Raw genomic sequence first — 22319 nt, 5'->3', positions numbered from 1 at the left:
AAACCACAATTCAAAAAGACACATGTACCCCAATGTTCATTGTAGCACTACTGATAATAGTCGTGGAAGCATGGAAGCAACCTAGAAGTCCATCAACAGATGAATGGATGAAGAAGATGTGGTACATATATGCAGTGGAATACTGGTCAGTCATAAAAAGGAACGAATTTGAGTCAGTTGTAGTGAAGTGGGTGAACCCAGAGGCTGTTATACAGAGTGAAGTCAGAAAGAGAACCAATATATATTAACGAATATTTATGGACTCTAGAAAAATAGTACTGATGAACCTATTTGCAGGGAAGGAATGGAGACACAGAGAATGAACTTGTGGATACAGTGGAGGAAGGAGAGGGCAGGACGAATTGAGGGAATAGCATTGACATATATACACTATCATGTGTAAAAATGGTAACTAGTGGGAAGCTCCTATACAATACAAGGAATCCTGCCTGGCACCTCATGACAACCTAGAAGGGTGGGATGGGAATGGGAAAGAGGCTCGAAAGGGCGGTGATTATACATATAATTATGACTGATTCCAGTGGTTGTTCAGCAGAAACCAACACAACATTGTAAAGCAATTATCTTTCAATTAAAAGAAAGAGTGGTAGATGCTGTTGGAACAGCAGACGGCTGGAGAGACAAGGTTTCGTGGAATAGTAGCCCATTTTTATAGCATCAAGACAAAGAAAACTCCTGTTTGGAAGGTGGTATTAGGTGACTGGTTAGAGTGGTATAGGGTGGGTATTTTTATCCAATATGAGGTCAGGGAGTAGGCTGGTTTAGAACAGGGAGACTCATGGCAACGGTTGCTGTGAGATGAGCTTGATGTAGGGCTCGGCATCTGTGGCCTTGGTATAGGGCTCCACACCTACACCGCCCCCACCCCTACACCGCCCCCACCCCCCACCTTCTTTCTCCTTTTCTTTTGATCTTTTTCCTTTATTGTTCTCTTTGACCAAGTGTTGCCCCAAAATACCTTCCCGGTGGGCATCAGGGTACCCCTGCCTGTGAATCCTTTCAGAGGTCTGGAAGGGGACTACACTTACTAAACCTAAGGGTGTTATACGGACAGAGGAGCCTGGCAGGCTATAGTCCATGGGGTGGCAAAGACTGCAACACGACTAAGCGGCTAAAACAACAAGGGCGTTATGTTCAGATAGCCCGCGCATGTATGGGAGTAGAGGCAAGTTCCCCGCACATGACAGGAGTAGCACTGAGGGGAGCAGAGTCTGCCAGCAGAGGAAATTGGGGAACGGCATGGACCTGTTTGGGGAGGGGTGTGGGGGTGCGCAGACTTCATGGAGAACCAGCAGACAGCGGGGTGCGTTCCACCCTCTCCCAAGCGTCTCCTCCAGACCCACACCTGGTGCAGTTAGGATGGGACGTTGTGGCAGCCACAGCCTCCGAGGCAACTCCTGCGGGGGTCTGCCTCCCACAAAACGGATTTGAGAACCACCATGCGGAGATCCCAAGAGAGAAGCTTGCCTGGCGGGCTCAGCACTTTCCACGACTGCGCTTAGAACTCGTAGCAGTTCGCGGAGAAGAAAGCGCGGAAGATGTTTGGCCGGTTGAGGCCGCCGTAGCGAGGGGGCGGGGTCCGGAAGGGAGCAGGATGGCGGCGCTGGACAGCGACGAGGATTTGGTCAGCTATGGGACGGGCCTGGAGCCGCTGGAAGAAGGTGCGGGCTAGATTTGTAGCCAGGGCCTCTGGCTGACAGGCTGGGGGTCCAGGGTTCGGGGCCAAAACACTCAACCCTGTGCCAGGCCTTTTCTGGCACTGGGGGAAAGGCTTGCCTGCTACGGGCTCTGGGAACAGCGACCAGAAAGGCGTGCACTGTGCTTTCGGGGTGCTTATGTTTTGGAGGGACAGATGAGAGGCCCGGAGGGATGGGAAATAAAAAGATGACAAATAGGTTCGTGTGAGAGCCGAGGTAAGGGAGCAGCGGTGGTCAGGCGATGTTTTTCCTAGGACAGGACGTTTGAGCTCAGACCTGAAACAGAGAAAGGAAGCAACGGTACGAAGATTTGGGTGAAGAGCATTTTAGGCAAGGTGAACAGCAAGTGCAAAGGCTCTGAAGTCGGAGGCAGTTTGGCAAATTAAGGAACAGGCCGGACTGTTGTGGGTGGAGCATACAGCACCCGGGAGAGGCTGGCAGAAAATGATCTCAGAGGAGGAGGTGGGGGTTGAACCTTACTTGATGTGGTCTGGGAGTTTGGATTTTAATACAAAGCGTAGAAGAGTCATGGGGGAGGGGTTACACAAAGGAGGGATGTATGTTTTTAGGTTTATTCTATCCTTGATTTTGTGGGTAGGCCGGTTGGGGGTGGGCAGGAGTGAAGCAGGGAGATTAGCAAAATTAGGGTGATGATGGTGGCCGCGGTAAGTAGTGGTGAGTTGAGAGTACTTTGAAAGCAGAGCTGACTGCGAACTTGCTGGTGGAATACAGGGGTGAGAGCAAGATGAAGCAAGATTCTCTTCCTTGTTTCTGGTCTGATCCACTTAATGACTTGATTTGTTCAGTAAAGTATGTATTGAATAGCCCGTAAGGACTGATAGCAGTTCTAGCCCTGTGGGGGAAGACAAAGGAAGTATGGTGGGCTAGGAGTTATTTGCAGACTCCTTTTTTCCCACCCTGACCACATCCTGTCAGGTTGGTTGTACTTCTGGGACATAGCCACTGATGACCTTCTTCTTTCGTATAAACAGTTCAAATCATTAGAAACTTCTGCCAGATGCTGGCCCTGTATCTACTGTCTGCTTACAAAAGAGAAAGAAATGCTAGTTTCCTGAAAGCTTCTTATGTATTTCAAGACACCCCTTGTCAGTTCTCTAATAAACTCAGTTTAAAGTCCCCTCAACCCTAATTTGTCAAAGCTTTTCTCCAAGTATGGGACCAGAGTGTGGGTAAAGTGGGGCTATCACTAGGTGTGTCCTTTATTTTAGGCTATATTTCTTTAATACAATGTAAGATCGCATTGGGTCTCCACAGTGGCTCAGTGGTAAAGAATCCACCTGCAATTCAGGAGCGGCAGAAGATGTGGGTTGGATCCCTGGGTCGAGAAGATCCCCTGAAGAAGGGAATGGGTACCCCCTCCAGTATTCTTGCCTGAAGAATCCCATGGACAGAGGAACCTGGCGCGCTACAGTCCATAGGGTTGCCAAGAGTCGGACATGACTGAAGTGACTTAGCATGAACACACACGCATGCAAGATCACATTAGCTGTATCAGCAAACACATCATCCCATGATCCCAAGGAATTTATTGACAAAGATACTTGATTCAAGGAGTTTCGAATCTAGTTGAGAACAAAAGTATGTGGTTCACAAGCGCTGAAGTATATCAAGTAGAGAAGAAATAACCTACACAAGCTAACAGGGAAACCTGAGAATGCAGGATGGGACCCCTTGAAAACTGGTTGAAATTTAGGTATGCAGAACAAGGAAGGGTTAAACATGCATGGGTGGAGGTTATTACAGCCTGTCAGGCAGGAGTTTGGGTCATTGCTATATTTCTGCTCATGGTTGTTTCCTTGTGAAGTGGCATATTGTAAGTCATCAACTATTTGATCTATATTTTTCTAATTCTTCCTGTTTTGATGGTGTACAATATCTGGAATGAAGCCTAATGGTCTAGCCAGTCTTTTGAAGTTGAGTGGACTTTTTTTTTTTCCTGACTTAAAATCATCTTTTAACTTCTCATTACTAGAAGTTTTTAAGGACTGATCCATTGTTACGTAAGCACTTTGAAGTTAAAACATACTCTGACTACATTTTGCAATATAACATACTAGACCAATAGCCACTTTTACCTTCTGTTTTGAAACTTTAGTGACAGGTTAGACAAACATTGGTAGAGGAGGGACTCTATTACTTAATTAAATTTGCTGGCCTTGACAGAAAGTTTTATTGGTTAAGAGACAATGAAGGGATTTCCCTGATGGTCCAGTGATTAAAAGACTTCGCCTTCCAATGCAGGGGGTGTGGGTCTGATCCCTGGTCAGAGAGCTAAGACCCCACATGCCTTGGGGCCAAAAAACTAAGACATAAAACAAGCAGTATTGTAACAAGCAATATTGTAACAAATTCAATAAAGACTTAAAAAATGATCCACATTAAAAAAAATCTTTAAAAAAGACAGTGGACCTTACCTCAATGCTCTGTGATGACCTAAAGAGTTGGGTTGGGGGCTTGGGAAGGAGATATAGGTATATGAATAGCTGATTCAGATTGTTGTGCAACAGAAACTAACACAACATTGTAAAGCAGTTATACTCCAATTAAAAAAAAAAGCAGAACCTTCAAAAAAAAAAGAGACAATGACTGATCTGTTATACACAGACTCCTAGACACATAGGTGCTCTGGCCTGGAAGAAAGGGGCCTTGGGGCTTACCTCATCTTCCCTTAGATACATTCACTTGGCTCTTCTCCAGCTCATCCTGCACTCAGATTAATTTAGGACCATTTTCTTCTTCCTTGGTGCTGTGATTCTCCTGCTTAAAACTAGCTTTGACTCGCAGTCACCCACAGGACATACCTGGACCCTGCAGCACTGTGTTCCAAGTCTGCAGCACCATCTGTCCTTCTTATGTATTTATTTATTTAGTTTTGGCTGTTCTGGGTCTTCACTGCTGTGTGCGGGCTTTCTCTAATTGCAGTGAGCAGGAGCTACTCTGTTGTTGTGCGGGGGCTTCTCATTGTGGTGGCTTCTCTTGTTGCAGAGCACGGGCTCTAGAGCATGGGCTCAGTAGTTGTGTTGCAAGGGTTCAGCTGCCCTACAGCATGTGAGATATTCCTGGAGCAGGGATCGAACCCGTGTCCCCTGCATTGACAGGCGGATTCATAACCACTGGACTACCAGGGAACCCCTCATCTACTCTTCTGGTTCCATCTTCCATGGCTTCCTTCCAGTCAGACTGTATTACTTTCTCTAACATCTTACCTTCCCCTTTTAGACCTTCTGTTTACTGTTTACTGATGGAATGAATGCCTCTGGGTGACTCTGATGTGGGCCTTGCACACTGTCAGAACAGTTCCTATATACGCAGGTCTCCTCTGCTGGACTCTGAGTGCCCTGGGAACAGGGGTGGGGTTGTGTTTAGTTTTCCATGCCCAGGTGTAGAACAGACCTGCTTCCTCTGGAAGGCTCTCAGTAAACTCCTGTTGGGGGACAAGTAAAGGACAGAATGGGTTGCATCCCTGACTTGAGTTGAAATCTGATTTCAGTTTTGTGCTTATTGGTTGTGGAACTTAAGGCATTTCTTTAATCAGAGCATCCTTATCAGGGTATGATTAATAAGATAGTATGTGTGAAAGGAAAGGATTAGTTATTATTAGTAGTGATAATTATCACAGGGCCTCGCTAAAATGCCACTCCCCCCACCTGGAGTTTTCCTGTGCTGTGATTAGAGGTGGTGCCTCTCGCTCAGGAGCCCCGTGGAGCCTAGTGGCTCCCACACTGCGTGGCCCCCACCATCTTCTGCTGGGTTCTACTTAGTTGTCGACCGATCTTATCTCTGTTTTCAGCTCAGGAGTATCTGGAGAACCAAGCAAGACAGAACCTCGAGTTGGTGGAACCTGTTCTCTCTCACCTTAACCCAGTGGTTCACAACTAGGGATGAATTTGCCCCCCAAGGGACATTTGGCAATGTCTGGGGACATTTTTGGTTGTCATGCTTTATGGGGACAGGGGTGTTACGGGCATTTAGTGTTATGGGCTAGGGATGCTGCTAACCAAGCTGTGGTGTACAAGTCAGTTCCGCCTAACTAGGAATTACCCAGCACAAACTGTCCACGGTGCTGGGGCTGAGTCTCCTCCTTAGCCTGGAATCATGCCAGGTACATGTGCGGTAATGGAGCCTGTGTACTCCATTTCTAAGACATGGTGAAAATCTTGGATTGTGGGACCCAAGTTGTGATTCAGTTCTTTAGAATGAAGTGAAATTTCTAAGTGATACTAACCAAGCTTTGCTATGGCCAGCAACTGTGCTCAGCTCCTCACATGTGGTTTTTAATCCTTAGCACTATTCTACAAGGTGGTTGAGTTATTACCCTAATTTTGTAGTCGTGGAGACTGAGGCTTAGAGAAATCAAGAAACTTGCCTAAGGTCACAAACCTAGCAAGTAGGAGGGTATGGGGATTTGGAGAAGACTCTTGCTAGTCCCTTGGACTGCAAGGAGATCCAACCAGTCCATCCTAAAGGAGATCAGTCCTGGGTGTTCATTGGAAGGACTGATGTTGACGCTGAAACTCCAATACTTTGGCCACCTGATGCGAAGAGCTGACTCATTGGAAAAGACCCTGATGCTGGGAAAGATTGAGGGCAGAAGGAGAAGGGGACGACAGAGCATGAGATGGCTGGATGGCATTATCGACTCAATGGACATGGGTTTGGGTGGACTCCGGGAGTTGGTGATGGACAGGGAGGCCTGGCGTGCTGCGGTTCATGGGGCCGCGGAGAGTTGGACACGACTGAGCGACTGAACTGAACTCCTGTCTTCAGAATACTCTTAAGTACCCTACTATGGATTATATTCTAGAAATGACCTAAAGCCTGCATAAGCTACAAGTAAGAATTTAGGACTATGAGGCTAAACTTTTGTTTACTTTTTGTTCCATTATCCAGAACAAAATAATTTATGGCTTAGTTATTGAAGTAACAGGTACCCCTGGGCCTCAGAACATGTCTTACCTGCTGTATGTACTACTGCTTTGTTGTTGTTGTTCAGTCACCAAGTTGTGTCCAACTCTTTGAGATCCCTTGGACTGCAGCCTGCCAGGCTTCCCTCTCCCTCACCATCTCCCAAATTTTTCCCAGGTTCATCTCCATTGAATCGGTAATGCCATACAACCATTTCATCCTCTGTCACCCTCTTCTGCTTCTGCCTTCAATCTATTCCTAACATCAGCGTCTTTTACAATGAGTCAGCTGTTTGCATCAGGTGGTCAAAGTATTGGAGCTTCAGCTTCAGCATCAGTCCTTCCAAGGAGTATTCAAGGTTGATTTCTTTTAAGAAGGACTGGTTTGCTTTCCAGGGGACTCTCAATTGTCTTCTCCAGCACCACAATTCGAAAGCATCAATTCTTTGGCATTCTGCCTTCTTTACTGTCCAGCTCTCACATCTGTACATGACTGCTGGAAAGACCATAGCCTTGACTACTACTAATAGCAATAGACGCTGGTACTTTAAAGGTATTTATTTGTGTGTCCCTCTTTTTACCAAGCACTTTACATGTATTTTCTGATCTAATTTGCATAATAACTCTATGAAACAGATGTTGCTATTAGTGTCATCTCTATTTTACAGATGAGGAAATTGAGGAACAGAGAGGTTAAGGTGACCAAAATCCCAGTGCTAGTAAAGGTAGGCTTGCTGTGACTCTCCATTTGGAGCACTGAAGTACTATGTAGCTTGCTTTCTGAGATGAATGTTTGAAAATAACTTGATGGTTACCTTTTATTTTAAATAGATACAGAAGGGCCTCTCATAGTGTCCCATGCAAGAGCAAACCCGGCCCGGAACCATTGCCTGGCCTCTGCCAGTAGGCTGCAGGCACTGAAGTGGGTTGCACAGTGGAAGAAGAAAAATAAATAAATAAATAGATAGATACAGAAGTTTTCATTGGAATTGATAAAATTAGGCAGTAAATTGTGCCGTGGTACCTAAAACTTTAAACATAGGGAATTTTTAGGTGAGGCTGAAATTTTTGTTTGTTTTGGCTGCAAATTGTGGACCGAGGAGCCTGGTGGGCTACAGTCCTTGGAGTCGTGAAGAGTTAGACACAACTGAGAGACTGAACACACAAACACATATGTCACGTGGGATCTTAGTTCCCTGACCAGGGATCAAACCTGTGCCCCTGCGATGGAAGCCCAGAGTCTTAACCACTGGATGGCCAGAGAAGCCCGAAGGCTAAAACGTTTTAAATTCCTTTTTGTTTGTGTGATGTTTTGTTGGGCTTCCCTAGTGGCTCAGATGGTAAAGAATCTGCCTGCAGTGCAGGAGACCCGGGTTTGATCCCTGGTTTGGGAAGATACCCTGGAGAAGGGAATGGCTACCCACTCCAGTATTCTTTCCTGGAGAATTCCATGGACAGAGGAGCCTGGTGGGCTACCATGGGGTTGCAAAGAGTTGAACTTGACTGAGCTATTAACACTAGTTTGTATGATATAGCAACTCAGCCCTTTCCAACAAAGTAGGAAAAGGAATAAATTTAAAGAACAGTAACTGCAGTCCATGGGGTTGCAAAGAGTCAGACACAACTTAGTGACTAAACAACAACAACGAAACTATGGAATCAAGAGAGTCCCAGAAATAAGGAAACTTAAAAAAAAAATCAGTGGAAAAATTCTGGACTCAGGGATACCATGAATTTCCAGAAGAGATGTAGAAGTGCTTCTCTCTGCCATAACCCTCTGCATGCCCTGTGCCACTCCAGCAGCTTGCCTGCTTGACTGCCAGCATGTTTCACCTCCATGGGTTGGAACCTTCGCCCCAGTGTAATTCAGTTTTCATAATGGAACTTAGTGGGAAAAGCAGGCCACTTTTGATAAAACATATTTCTAATATAAATATTAAAAGAGATATCTATAATTTTCTTAGAACCATAAAGAAAATATATATAAAATATTAAATATATTGTTTTAATTGATAAAATATATTGTTTTCTAAGCTACATACTCTATTAAAATCTAGGAAAAGCAACTTGAATTATATTTGAAACTACAAGAAGTGAACAATTCATTATGTTTAAGAAGTGATCTCTGGGACTTCTCTGGCAGTCCAGTGGGTAGGCCTCAGTGCTTCCACTGTGGGGGGCCTGGGTTGGATCCCTGGTCAGGGAACTGAAATTCTGTGAACTGTGTGGCATGGCCAAAAACCAAATAAATACAACAGTGATCTTTCCCCTAAATCCTCTATAACCCACCACCGCCTTCTCATTCAAAAAATTTTTTTTTCTTTTTCAGGTGAGAGACCAAAGAAGCCAATTCCTCTTCAGGATCAGACCGTCAGAGATGAAAAAGGAAGGTATAAACGATTTCATGGAGCCTTTAGTGGAGGTTTCTCTGCTGGTTACTTCAACACTGTTGGCTCAAAAGAAGGTAGGATTTTCTTAATTACAGCTACTGTATGGCTAAAGCAAATGATTGAAATACAATAAGATTTTCACTCCTCTGCCGCCGCCCCCCACCCCCAGCAATGCTCCCTTTAAAAAAAACTTTAAAAAACATGTTAGTATAGGGTTAGCTGAAAAGTTTGTTCGGATTTTTCCACACAGTGTAATGGAAAGGTATTGGCCAACGCAATAGGTATACTGTAGTTGTTTGTGTTCTTTGGATGTTTCCAGAGTGAACTTGTGTGTTGTTCATTGATTACAACCTGAAGGTTTGACTTTAAAAAAAAAAAGATACAGCCTAACCAGATAACTGGACTTCCCAGGTGGTACTACTGGTAAAGAACTTGCCTGCCAATGCAGGAGACCTAAAAGATGAGGGCTCAGTCCCTGGGTCGGGAAGATCCCCTGGAGGAGAGCATGGTAACCCACTCCCATATTCTTGCCTGGAGAATTCCATGGACAGAGGAGCCTGGTGGGCTACAGTCCATGGGGTCGCAGAGAGTCAGACACGACTGATCGACTTAGCACAGCACAGCACAACCAGGTGATTAAATGATGATGGTGACTTCTGTTTTCTGCTGTATCTCACCTCGGGCAGTGCTCTCACGCAGTTGACCAGGGCATCATCATCTCACATGACTCAGCGCCTAAGGAGGGCAAGTGTCACAGCTGTTTTGTGGGTGATGGCCCTGTGGGTCCTGACCCTGGGGCCCACAGAATCACTTGTCAGTACATGTTGTCCACCTGGAGAAAAGAAAAATCAACCAACTTTTTTACACTATGCCACATCGTAAATTCTGTACTGTTTCATGTATGTTTTTAAGAAATGTTTTAACAGAGGAACTGAAAGAAAATGACTTATGTATATCAAATATGAATTAAAATGACTGGTTAACTCACCTAGCAATTATTAAGAACAAAATGAGCCAAATCTGTCATAGATTTTTTTTTTAAAATTACTCATACATAACAATGATTGTAAAATAAAGATGGAAAACAATACAAGAAAGTGGAAAGTAGAAAGCAGGTAAGAAAAATGATTAGGGTAAATAAGATGGTTTAAAGTTCAATATCAAGAATGTATAAAGGTCAATTCAATGAGCAAATGATCAAAATATTTGAACAGTTTACTCCAGAAATGCTACATAGAATGTTAAGCCTTATTATTATGAAAAGCAAAATTAGATAACTAAGGTACTATTAAAGAAGCATATTTATAAAATGTTAAAAATGGCAGTAGCGCTTGTGAAGAAAGAAATATACGAGTATACTACTGATGGTTATAATTATGGCTATATGTATATTATAATTAAAAAGTAAGATCAGCTCAAATGATTAGTCATCACAGATAGACTGTGATATGTTAATACACCAGAGTATCTCCTTACCTTCAGGAGTGACAGATTCAAGCACTGTGCGGCTATAGGGCAAAGACTGTAGGAATCCAAAATGGGGAAGCTGCTGGGCCCAGTATATTCCCTGGGAGAGCTGACCTTCACTCTCCTGGGGTTTCTCCCAAATTGTCCTGGAAGCCTGCTCCACCCACATACTGGGTATAGGTCTGCTCCATACTCCTCAGCTCCTCAAGACTCTGGCAGGAAGTCAGAAAGGACGTGAGAGAAAATTAAAACAGTTTATCTTAGAGGGTTCTGGATACATTTGACCTCCAGTGCAATTTCTCTCTGTAGGCACAGCACAGGCTGGTAACCATGGGTGGGGAACAGGGCTGCTAGTTATAGGACTCGGGAATTTGATGGAGTTGGGGGCCTGGTGTGGATGGCCGTTGCTGACCTTAGACTGTACTGTGCTAGGTTGCTTAGTCGTGTCCGACTCTTTGCGACCCATGGACTGTACCCCGCCAGGCTTCTCTGTCCATGGGATTCTCCACGCAAGAATGCTGGAGTGGGTTGCCATTTCCTCCTCCAAGGGATCTTCCAACCCAGGGATCGAGCCCGGGTCTCCCACACTGCAGGCGGATTCTTTACCGTCTGAGCCACCAGGGAAACCTACCCTTAGACTAGCCAGGTTGGATCCTTTCGTGGCTGACTAATGCACCTTGACGTAGTGTTTGATATGTTAGTGTGTGCGTGCTAAGTCACTTCAGTCGTGTCTGACTCTTTGCAACCCGATGGTATTCTCCAGGCAAGAATACCAGAGTGGATTGCCGTGCTCTCCTCCAGAGGATCTTCCCTAACACAGGGATCAAACCCACATCTCCTGCGGCTCCTGCATTGCAGGTGGACCCTTTCCTGCCGAACCACCAGGGAAGCCCCTTGATGTGTTAGTGTACTTAGCTATCCTGGTGGTCTCAGAGAGGTCCTTCCTTTTAAGGTGATCTTACATCTTTCTTCTCAGATCTATTTGGGTTGCTTTCACTGTTTTTCTTTTTCTTAATTTATTTTTTTATCAAAGGATAATTGCTTTACAGAATTTTGTTGTTTTTTGTCAAACCTCAACATGAATCAGCCATAGGTATATATATACCCCCTCCCTTTTGAACCTCCCTCCCATCTCCCTCCCCATCCCACCCCTCTAGGTTGATGCAGAGCCCCTGTTTGAGTTCCCTGAGACAGCAAATTCCTGTTGGCTATCTATTTTACATATGGTAATGTAAGTTTCCATGTTACTCTTTCCATACATCTCACCCTCTCCTCCCCTCTCCCTGTGTCCATAAGTCTTTTTCTCTATGTCTGTTTCTCCATTGCTGCCCTGTAAATAAATTCTTCAATACCATTTCTCTAGATTCCATATATGTGCATTAGAATACAATATTTATCTTTCTCTTTCTGACTCAGTTCACTCTGTATAATAGGTTCTAGGTTCATCCACCTCATCAGAACTGACTCAAATGCATTCGTTTTTATGGCTGAGTAATATTCCATTGTGTATATGTACCACAACTTCTCTATCCATTTGTCTGTCGATGGACATCTGGTTGTTTCCATGTTCTAGCTATTGTAAATAGTGCTGCAGTGAACAATGGGATACATATGTCATTTTGATTTCCTCAGGGTATATGCCTAGGAATGGGATTGCTGGGTCATATGGTGGTTTTATTCCTAGTTTTTTAAGGAATCTCCATACCGTCTTCCATAGTGGCTGTATCAGTTTACATACCCACCAGCAGTGCAAAAGCATTTCTTTTCTTCACACCCTCTCCAGCATTTACTGTTTGTAGACTTTTTGATGATGGCCACTCTGACCGGTGTGAGGTGATATCTCATTGTAGTTTTGGTTTGCATTTCTCTAATAATGAGTGATGTTGAGCATCTTTTCATGTATTTGTCAGCCATCTGTATGTCTTCTTTGGAGAAATATCTGTTTAGGTCTTTTCCCCACTTTTTGATTGGGTTGTTTGTTTTTTCTGACATTGAGTTATATGGGCTGCTTGTGTATTTTGGAAATTAATCCTTTGTCAGTTGTTTCATTTGCTATTATTTTCTCCCATTCTGAGGGTTGTATTTTCACTTGCTTATAGTTTCCTTTGCTGTGCAAAAGCTTTTAAGTTTAATCAGGTCCTACTTGTTTACTTTTGTTTTTATTTCCGTTACTCTAGGAGGTTGGTCATAGAGGAACTTGCTTTGATTTATGTCATCGAGTGTTCTGCCTATGTTTTCCTCTAAGAGTTTTATAGTTTCTGGTCTTTACACTTAGGTCTTTAATCCATTTTGAGTTTATCTTTGTGTATGGTGTTAGGAAGTGTTTTAATTTCATTCTTTTACGTGTAGCTGCCCAGTTTTCCCAGCACCATTTATTGAAAAGGCTGCCTTTGCTCCATTGTATATTCTTGCATCCTTGTCAAAAATAAGGTACCCAAAGGTGCATGGGTTTATTTCTGGGTTTTCTATGTTGTTCCATTGGTCTATATTGCTGTTTTTGTGCCAGTACCATACAGTCTTGATGACTATAGCTTTGTAGTATAATCTGAAGTTTTAGGAAGGTTGATTCCTCCATCTCCATTCTTCTTTCTCAAGACTGCTTTGGCTACTTGGGGTCTTTTGTGTTTCCATGTGAATTGTGAAATTTTTTGTTCTAGTTCTCTGAAAAATGCCATTGGTAATTTGATAGGGATCACATTGAATCTGTAGATTGCATTTGGTAGTATAGTCATTTTCACAATATTGATTCTTCCTACCCAGGAATATGGAATATCTCTCCATCCGTTTATATTGTCTTTGATTTCTTTCATCAGTGTCTTATAATTTTCTGTGTGCAGTTCTTTTGTCTCCTTAGGTAAGTTTATTCTTAGATATTTAATTCTTTTTGTTGCAATGGTGAATGGGATTGATTCCTTAATTTCTCTTTCTGATTTTTCATTGTTAGTATATAGAAATGTAAGTGATTTCTGTGTATTGATTTTGTATACTGCAACTTTGCTAGATTCGCTGATTAGCTCTAGTAATTTTCTGATAACTATCTTTAGGATTTTCTATGTACAGTATCATGTCATCTGCAAACAGTGAGAGCTTTACTTTTTCTTTTCCAATCTGGATTCCTTTTGTTTCTTTTTCTTCCCTGATTGCTGTAGCTAGGACTTCCAGAACTATGTTGAATAATAGTGGTGAGAATGGACACCCTTGTCTTGTTCCTGATCTTAGGGGGAATGCTTTCAGTTTCTCACCATTGAGAATAATGTTTGCTGTAGGCTTATCATATACGGCCTTTACTATGTTGAGATAGGTTCCTTCTATGCCCATTTTTTGAAGAGTTTTAATCATAAATGGGTGCTGAATTTTGTCAAAGGCTTTTTCTGCATCTATTGAGATGATCGTATGGTTTTTATCTTTCACTTTGTTAGTATGGTGTATCACATTGATTGATTTGCGTATATTGAAGAATCCTTGCATTCCTGGAATAAACCCTACTTGATCATGGTGTATGAGCTTTTTGATGTGTTGCTGAATTCTGTTTGCTACAATTTTGTTGAGGATTTTTGCATCTATGTTCGTCAGTGAGATTGGCCTGTACTTTTCTTTTATTGTGTTGTCTTCTTCTGGTTTTGGTATCAGGGTGATGGTGGCCTTGTAGAATGAGTTTGGAAGTGTTCCTTCCTCTGCAATTTTTTGAAAGAGTTTTAGAAGGATAGCCATTAGCTTTTCTATAAATGTTTGATAGAATTCTCCTGTGAAGCCATCTGGTCCTGGGCTTTTGTTTTTGGGGCTATTTTTGATCATGGCTTCAATTTCAGTGCTTGTAATTGGATTGTTCATAATTTTTATTTCTTCCTGGTTCAGTTTGGGAAGATTGAACTTTTCTAAGAATCTGTCCATTTCTTCCAGGTTATCCATTTTATTGCCATATAGTTGTTCATAATAGTCTCTTATAATCCTTTGTATTTCTGCATTGTCTGTTGTAACCTCTCCTTTTTCATTTGTAATTTTGTTGATATGATTCTTCTCTCTTTTTTTCTTGATGAGTCTGGCTAAAGGTTTGTCGATTTTGTTTGTCGTCTCAAAGAATCAGCTTTTAGTTTTATTAATCTTTATTATTGTTTCTTTCATTTCTTTTTCATTTATTTCTGCTTGGACCTTTATGATTTCTTTCCTTCTACTAATTTTGGAGTTTTTTTGTTCTTCTTTTTCCAGTTGTTTTAGGTGTGAAGTTAGGTTGTCTATTTGATGTTTTTCTTGTTTCTCGAGGTAGGATTGTTTTGCTTAAGCTTCCTTCTTAGAACTGCTTTTGCTGCATCCCATAGGGTTTGAGTTGTTGTGTTTTCATTGTCATTTGTTTCTAGAAATTTTTTGATTTCCCTTTTGATTTCTTCAGTAACCTGCTGGTTCCTTAGAAATATGTTGCTTAATCTCCATGTGTTTGTGTTTCTTACAGTTTTTTTCTTGTAATTGATATCTAGCCTCATAGCGTTGTGGTTGGAGAAGGTGCTAGATATGATTTCAGTTTTCTTAAACTTACTGAGGTTTGATTTGTGACCCGCGATGTGATATATCCTGGAAAATGTTCCATATGCACTTGAGAAGAAGGTGTATTCTTCTGTATTTGGATGGAATGTCCTGAAGATATCAGTGAGATCTGTCTCGTCTAATGTATCATTTAAGACTTGTGTTTCCTTATTAATTTTGTTTTAATGATCTGTCCGTTGGTGTGAGTGGGGTGTTAAAGTCTCCTACTATTATTGTGTTAACTGTCAGTTTCTCCTTTTATGTCTATTAGTGTTTGTCTTGCACATGTATTGAGGTGTTCCTATGTTGGGTGCATAGATATTTGCAATTGTTATGTTTTCCTCCTGGACTGATCCCTTGATCATTATGTAGTGTCCTTCCTTATCTCTTGTAATCTTCTTTATTTTAAGGTCTATTTTGTCTGATATGAGGATTGCTACTCCAGCTTTCTTTTGCTTCCCATTTGCACGGAATATATTTTTCCATCCTCTCACTTTCAGTTTATATGTGTCTTGAGGTCTGAAGTGGGTTTCTTGTAGGCAGCATATATATGGCTCCTGTTTTTGTATCTATTCAGCCAGCCTGTGTCTTTTGGTTGGAGCTTTTAATCCATTTACATTGAAAGTAATTATTGATATATATGTTCCTATTGCCATGTTCTTAATTATTTGGGGTTGATTTTGTAGATCTTTTTTATTCTCTTGTATTTCTTGACTATATAAGTCCGTTTAACATTTGTTATAAAGCTGGTTTGGTGGTACTAAGTTCTCTTAACTTCTGGTTGTCTGAAAAGCTTTTTATTTCTCCATCAGTTTTTAATGAGATCCTTGCCAGGTGCAGTAATCTTGGTTGTAGATTTTTCCCTTTCAGTAATTTAAGTATTTCCTTCCATTCTCTTCTGGCCTGCAGAGTTTCTGCTGAAAGATGAGCTGTTAAGTGTATGGGGTTTCCCTTGTGTGTTACTTGTTGTTTCTCCCTTGCTGCTTTTAATGTTCTTTCTTTGTGTTTAGTCTTTGTTAGTTTGATTAATGTGTGTCTTGGTGTGTTTCTCCTTGGGTTTATTGTGTATGGGACACTTTGTGCCTCTTGGACTTGATGGACTATTTCCTTTGCCATGTTGGGGAAATTTTCAACTATGATCTCTTTGAAAATTTTCTCATATCCTTCTTTTCCTCTTCTTCTTCTGGGGCCCCTATAATTTGAATGTTGGTGTGTTTGATATTGTCCCAGAGGTCTCTGAGAGTATCCTCAGTTCTTTTCATTCTTTTTACTTTATTCTGCTCTTCAGAAGTTATTTCCACCATTTTATCTTCCAGCTCACTGATTTGTTCTTCTGCTTCATATATTCTGCTATTGATTCCTTTTAGAGTATTTTTAATTTCAGTAATTGTGTTGTTTGTCTCTGCATGTTTATTGTTTAATTCTTCTAGGTCTTTGTTAATTGATTCTTGCATTTTCTCCATTTTATTCTCAAGGTTTTTGATCATCATTACTGTCATTCTGAATTCTTTTTCAGGTAGTTTGCCTATTTCCTTTTCATTTATTTGGACTTCTGTGTTTCTAGTTTGTTCCTTCATTTGTGTAGTATTTCTCTGCCTTTTCATGATTTTTTTTTAAACATTGTGTTTGAGGTCTCCTATTCCCAGGCTTCAAGGTTGAATTCTTTCTTCCTTTTGGTTTCTGCCCTCCTAAAGTTGGTCCAGTGGTTTGTGTAAGCTGTATAGGGTGAGATTTGTGCTAAGGTTTTGTTTGTTTTTCCTCTGATGGCCAAGGCTGAGGGAGGTGGTAATCCTGTCTGCTGATGATTGGGTTTGTATTTTTGTTTTGTTTGTTGTTTAGATGAGGTGTCCTGCTCAGGGTACTACTGGTGGTTGGGTGATGCCAGGTCTCGTATTCAAGGTGTTTCCTTTGTGTGAGTTCTCACTATTTGATACTCCCTGGGGTTAGTTCTCTGGTAGTCCGGGGTCTTGGAGTCAGTGCTCCCACTCCAAAGGCTCAGGGCTTGATCTCTATCCATGCAGCTTTTCATCCACTCAACCATCAGGTGTTCTGATGATATCGCTGTGCTCCAGGCACAGAGCTCTGAGCTGAGGACTCCAAGACAAGGGTTCCTGCACATAAGAGAGTAAGAGAGTGTGTATTCTCACTCTGATGACTCTCCTGGGAGCCTCCTTTTGAGTTGCTGGCTCAGGAACCCAGGCTCCTGCCATGCTGTGGCTCCATGTTCCTCTAAGTCTTTGGAGTTCTCTCTGTTCAGTCATCTCAGTTCAGTTCAGTTGCTCAGTCGTGTCCAACTCACTGTTTAACTTTCAATGTATAATTTGATTTCTCTTGGTTGCAAATTCTTCTGGGCAAAGAATTTCTCGCTGTATCCCTTTAGTTCTGACAGCAGGGCATGTGGAAATTAATAAGTTTATGTGGCCTAACTGTGTCTATGTAAGCAGTGACCTGAGAAGTCACTGAGAATTTGTAGTTATTGGAGGTTTCAATTCCATATGTGTTATTTAGTTATTTAGTCATAAACCAAAATACCATCTAGGATTATAATGTTCTAAACTCTTTTCTTTCAAGGATGGACACCCTCTTCCTTCGTGTCTTCACGACAGAACAGAGCAGATAAGTCTGTTCTTGGTCCCGAAGATTTTATGGATGAGGAGGTGGGTGTGCAGAACTATAACTACCAGTTTGGGATGTGGGTGGGTGGTTGCTGTAGCACCTTAACTCTTCCTAGAAAGTCCAGTGTACAATCTCCTCTTTGTAAGATTTTATCTTTTTGGTATTTGGACTTTATAGTGCCCTGTACGTAAATGGACTCTCGTTCATTGGCGTAGTGTCTGAACAGGCTGGTGCCAGTTTCTAAAATCAAGAGTGTAAGCAGAAGGTCATATATGGACAAATTTACTTGAAAATGCCCCAATTGCCCCCAAAATGCAATGTCTGCTGAGCTGAGTCCATAGCCTTCCACAGTGACTCTTAAAACACATACTGCTGTTTCAGTTCAGTTCAGTTCAGTCACTCAGTCATGTCTGACTCTTTGTAACCCCATGAACCACAGCACGCCAGGCCTCCCTGTCCACCACCAACTCCCGGAGTTCACCCAAACTCATGTCCATTGAGTCAGTGATGCCATACTGCTGTTTAAGGGGGAGTAAATGACTGGAGAAAGGAGTGAAAGGAAGTCCCATGCAGGCATTTGGGTGTCTCATTAAAGTGACCATGACCGTCAGCTTCTTAGAGGTAAACTGGGGAGTTCTAAAGTGGTCCTGCAGCCCAAGGTTGGGCTCTGTTTTCTTGTAAAATTAAACCTGTTCCTTAAAACCTATTCTTGGGTTCATTTGTGATAAAGATTAAGTAAAGTGCTTATATGGGCATGCTTTAGGCTGCAGGTGAAAGGCCAGGGCTGGTCCTTTTCCTGTTTGACCTGCATAATCTATGAGGAAGCATATCTAATGAAACAAGTCTAGATGTCATCAGGGTCCCAGGTTCTTAGTAATCTTCTGCACGTCAGCTTGTCCTTACACGAACTCGTTTTGCCGTTGTGAGGTGGCTGTGGTAGTTCAAGATGGCACGTTTGTGATGACATTACCCAGTGGGAGGAGAACTTTCTTCCTGGAATCTTTTCTTGAGAACAAAGAAACCATCTGGTGGATTTTCCCTCACATCTGCTCTGGTGAATTGTTTTAAATCCGTTCTTAAAGCAGTCCCTGGCAAGGAAAATGGGATCCGAATGCCTGGCTTAGATAAGACATGAACCGCCGTCCCCCTCCTGAACCCTCCGTACCCCACCAGAGACACCAATCCTGAAGTGCACGGTGGCTCAGAGTAAGGCTGGTGCCTGGACAGCCTCAGGGCTCTGTGGGGAAAGAGGAAGGGGCATTGGTTGTTGGACAGGCCGCTGATGGTAACACACTAGGCCTGGCACAGAAGTGCTCCTGAATACTTGGTGACTGCGACTCTAAGATTACCCCCTTCACACTGACCTTTGAGATATTGTCCAAGAAGAATAAACAACACAGCCCTTACTTCCTGTTTTCCTAGCGTGGCACTGCCTGTAGTGGCTTCACTGAGCAGCCACTGTCCAGCAACTTTGTCATTGGCCGCTGGCCTTAGCTTATCCAAAATCACTGTGAAAATCAGCTGCTCTGCTGATCCTTAACTCAATTTCATAGTTTTAACTTTTTTTTTTTCAGAGAAATAAAGCCATGTGATGTATCATACTTAATTACTTTTCAAATAATGTGAGTAATTATGTTTGTTTGTTTTTAAGGATCTTAGTGAATTTGGGATAGCACCTAAATCGATTGTTACCACAGACGATTTTGCTTCTAAAACCAAAGATCGGATACGAGAAAAGGCCCGGCAGTTAGCAGCGGCTACTGCCCCTATTCCTGGAGCCACTCTGCTTGATGACCTGATAACACCAGCGAAGTAAGAAGGATTTTTTTGTAATTAATTCGTTTATGTGGCTGCACTGGGTCTTGGTTGAGGCTTCCAGGACCCTTGATCTTGGCATGCAGGCTAAAGAGCAGCTTGTGGGATCAGCTGGTAAACAATCTGCCTGCAATGCAGGAGACCTGGGTTTGATCCCTGAGTTGGAAAGATCCCCTGGAGAAGGGAAAGGCTACGCACTCCAGTATTCTGGCCTGGAGAATGCCATGGACTCTATACTCCATGGGGTTGCAAAGAGTTGGACATGACTGAGCGACTTTCACACACTTACTGTGGGATCTTTGGTTGTGGCATGTGGGATCTCCTTCCCAAACCAGAGATGGAAACCAGTCCCCTGCATCGGGAGCTGAGAGTCCTAGCTGCTGGACCACCAGGGACATCCCCAGAAGAATTTAATTCTGACTTCTCTGATCTTGGCACCACTGCCTTGCCTATGTATGATAATCTTGTTGTTGTTTAGTCGCTCAGTCATGTCTGACCCTTTGCAACCCCGTGAACTACAGCACGCCAGGCTTCCCTGTCCTTCACTATCTCCCTGAGTTTGCTCAAACTCAAGTCCATTGAGTCAGTGATGCCATCCAACCATCTTATCCTCTGTTACCCCCCTTCTCCTCTTGCCCTCAATCTTTCCCAGTGAGTTGGCTCTTTGCATCAGGTGGCCAAAGTATTGGAGTTTCAGCTTCAACACCAGTCCTTCCAAAGAATATTCAGGATTGATTTCCTTGAGAATTGGCTGGTTTGATCTCCTTGCTGTCCAAGGGACTCTCAAGAGTCTTCTCCAGCATCACAGTTCGAAAGCATCAATTTTTTTGCTGCTCAGCTTTCTTTATGGTCCAACACTCACATCCATACATGACTATTGGAAAAATCATAGCTTTGACTAGATGGACCTTTGTCAGCAAAGTGATGTCTCTTTTAAATACACTGTCTAGGTTGGTCATAGCTTTTCTTCCAAGGAGCAACCGTCTTTTAATTTCGTGGCCGCAATCACCATCCTCATTGATTTTGGATCCCAAGAAAATGAAATCTGAGACTGTTTCCACATTTTCTCCATGTATTTGCCATGAGGTGATAGGACTGGATGCCATGATCTTTGTTTTTTGAATGTTGAGTTTTAAGCCAGCTTTTTCACTCTCTTCTTTCACCCTCATCAAGAGGCTCTTTAGTTCCTCTTCACTTTCTGCCATTAAAGTGGTATCATCTGCATGTCTGAGGCTGCTGATATTTCTCCTGACAATCTTGATTCCAGCTTGTGATTTATCCAGCCTGGCATTTTGCATGATGATAATCTTAATTAAGGTTAATTTGGCTGCAAGTAGGAGAAGCCCTCTTAGCCTAGCTTGAGTACAAAAGGGGATTTTACTAAAAGGACCTTGAGCTGTTACCACATGGCATACTCTAGAGCTCTAGCCACTGGCTGTGTTACTGGAGGCTGCAGAGCTACTAGGAGCTGCTGTGGCTTCCCTCCGACACCCTGCCTCACAATTTTAAGGGCTCTCTCCTCATTCTACCCGCCCATTCTGCATACCTCCTTGTTCTGCTCCTGGGCATGTGGCCTGATTTGGCAGCCTCAGACCGTCATGGCTTCCCAGGCCACATGCTTAGCATCTGTGTGCCTGTCCCAAAGCCCTGGGAGAGGGGGCATCTGATGGACTTCCCCAGGTTCACTCAGCTGTGGTGGGAACAGCAGGGCCATGCAATCCTAACAGTGATGGCAGAAGGACTCAGGCATGACAGATATATGAGTTTGCTTGTTTCCTACTGTTCCTTGGTGTTTTAAAAAGTTCATTGTTGGTACCTTGATATCCTAGATTATCTGTTGGTTTTGAATTGCTAAGAAAAATGGGTTGGAAGGAAGGACAAGGAATTGGTCCTCGAGTAAAGAGAAGACCACGCCGACAGAAACCTGGTATGTGTATTGACTACTATTAACTCTGCAGCATACTTTTTAAAAATATTTACTTGGCTGTGCCAGGTCCCAATTGCGGCATGTGAGATCTTTGATCCTTGCCGCCTCAGTTGTGGCAGGCAAACTCTTAGTTGTGCCATGCAGACTTTTTTTTTCAAATTTATTTATTTATTTATTTGGCTGTGCTGGGTCTTAGCTACGGCAGTTGGGATATTTGATCTTCATTGCAGCATGTGGGATCTTTAGTTGGGGCCTATGAACTCTTAGTTACGGTGTGTATTATCTAACTTCATGACCAGGGATTGAACCCAGGCCCCCTGCATTGGGAATGTGGAATCTTAGCCTTTGGCCACCAGGGAAGTCCCCTACAGCATACTTTTTGATGACTATCTGTTTCTAGAAATAAGATTGCTGGGTCAAGTGATGGGCACATATTTTAAGGTTTTTCACCTGTAATGCGAGATAACTTTCTGGCAGGATTGTACTAATTTATATTCCCACCAGCAGCCTGTGAAAGTTCTTGTTTCCTACCTTTACCAAAACAGTGTTGTAGCTTAACATGATTATTTTCTGTTTATTCCTGTCCCTTGGTCTCCCCAGCCAGACTGTGAACTCTTGGAGGAAGCGGTACTTTCTTTCTGGCTCCCCGTGGCTCTGGGCAGTAGTGGTTAGTCACTGTGTGCATTGTTGCCAGAGTACAGGTAGGGCAGGAGCTAGTGGAATACCCAAATGATGAGTGCCCGACTCTAAAGCTGGAGCACCTTTTACAGGCTCAGCCATCTTCCTCTGAAGTGTGTGAGTGAATCACCTTTCTATATTTCTAGTCGCCCCCTGGCTAATGCATTTGAAATCTCTTTTATAGATCCTGGAGTAAAAATCTATGGTTGTGCATTACCCCCTGGAGGCTCTGAAGGATCTGAGGTATTGTATAGAATGATTGACC

At 42.8% G+C, this 22319-nt stretch overlaps 1 protein-coding gene and 1 pseudogene across 6 annotated transcripts in view; both read left to right on the top strand.

Moving 5' to 3' along the window:
- Positions 1–1582: 1582 nt before the first annotated feature.
- The window catches only part of GPATCH1 (G-patch domain containing 1), a 56764-nt gene continuing 36027 nt past the window's right edge, over positions 1583–22319 (top strand). For 4 of the 6 annotated variants that reach the window (XM_081510416.1, XM_081510415.1, XM_081510414.1 and 1 more), the window contains exons 1-6: positions 1583–1682; positions 8973–9107; positions 17590–17675; positions 19286–19446; positions 21279–21376; positions 22239–22297. In XM_081510416.1, coding sequence (XP_081366542.1) covers positions 1616–1682; positions 8973–9107; positions 17590–17675; positions 19286–19446; positions 21279–21376; positions 22239–22297 — 606 coding nt within the window. In that variant the 5' untranslated portion in view covers positions 1583–1615. Of the gene's footprint in view, positions 1683–7311; positions 7369–8972; positions 9108–17589; positions 17676–19285; positions 19447–21278; positions 21377–22238; positions 22298–22319 lie in introns of all 6 variants that reach the window. The other 2 variants (XM_081510418.1, XM_081510417.1) reach the window with 1 other exon arrangement.
- LOC145515984 (small nucleolar RNA SNORA42/SNORA80 family) lies at positions 7435–7580 on the top strand (annotated as a pseudogene).

Source organism: Giraffa tippelskirchi, chromosome 7 (assembly GCF_054371585.1).
Source record: "Giraffa tippelskirchi isolate mGirTip1 chromosome 7, T2T-mGirTip1v1.2.pri, whole genome shotgun sequence".
In the NCBI taxonomy this organism is placed as follows: domain Eukaryota; kingdom Metazoa; phylum Chordata; class Mammalia; order Artiodactyla; family Giraffidae; genus Giraffa; species Giraffa tippelskirchi.
Note: the sequence above shows the minus strand (reverse complement) of the source record. Positions and strands in the feature narration are given on the sequence as shown.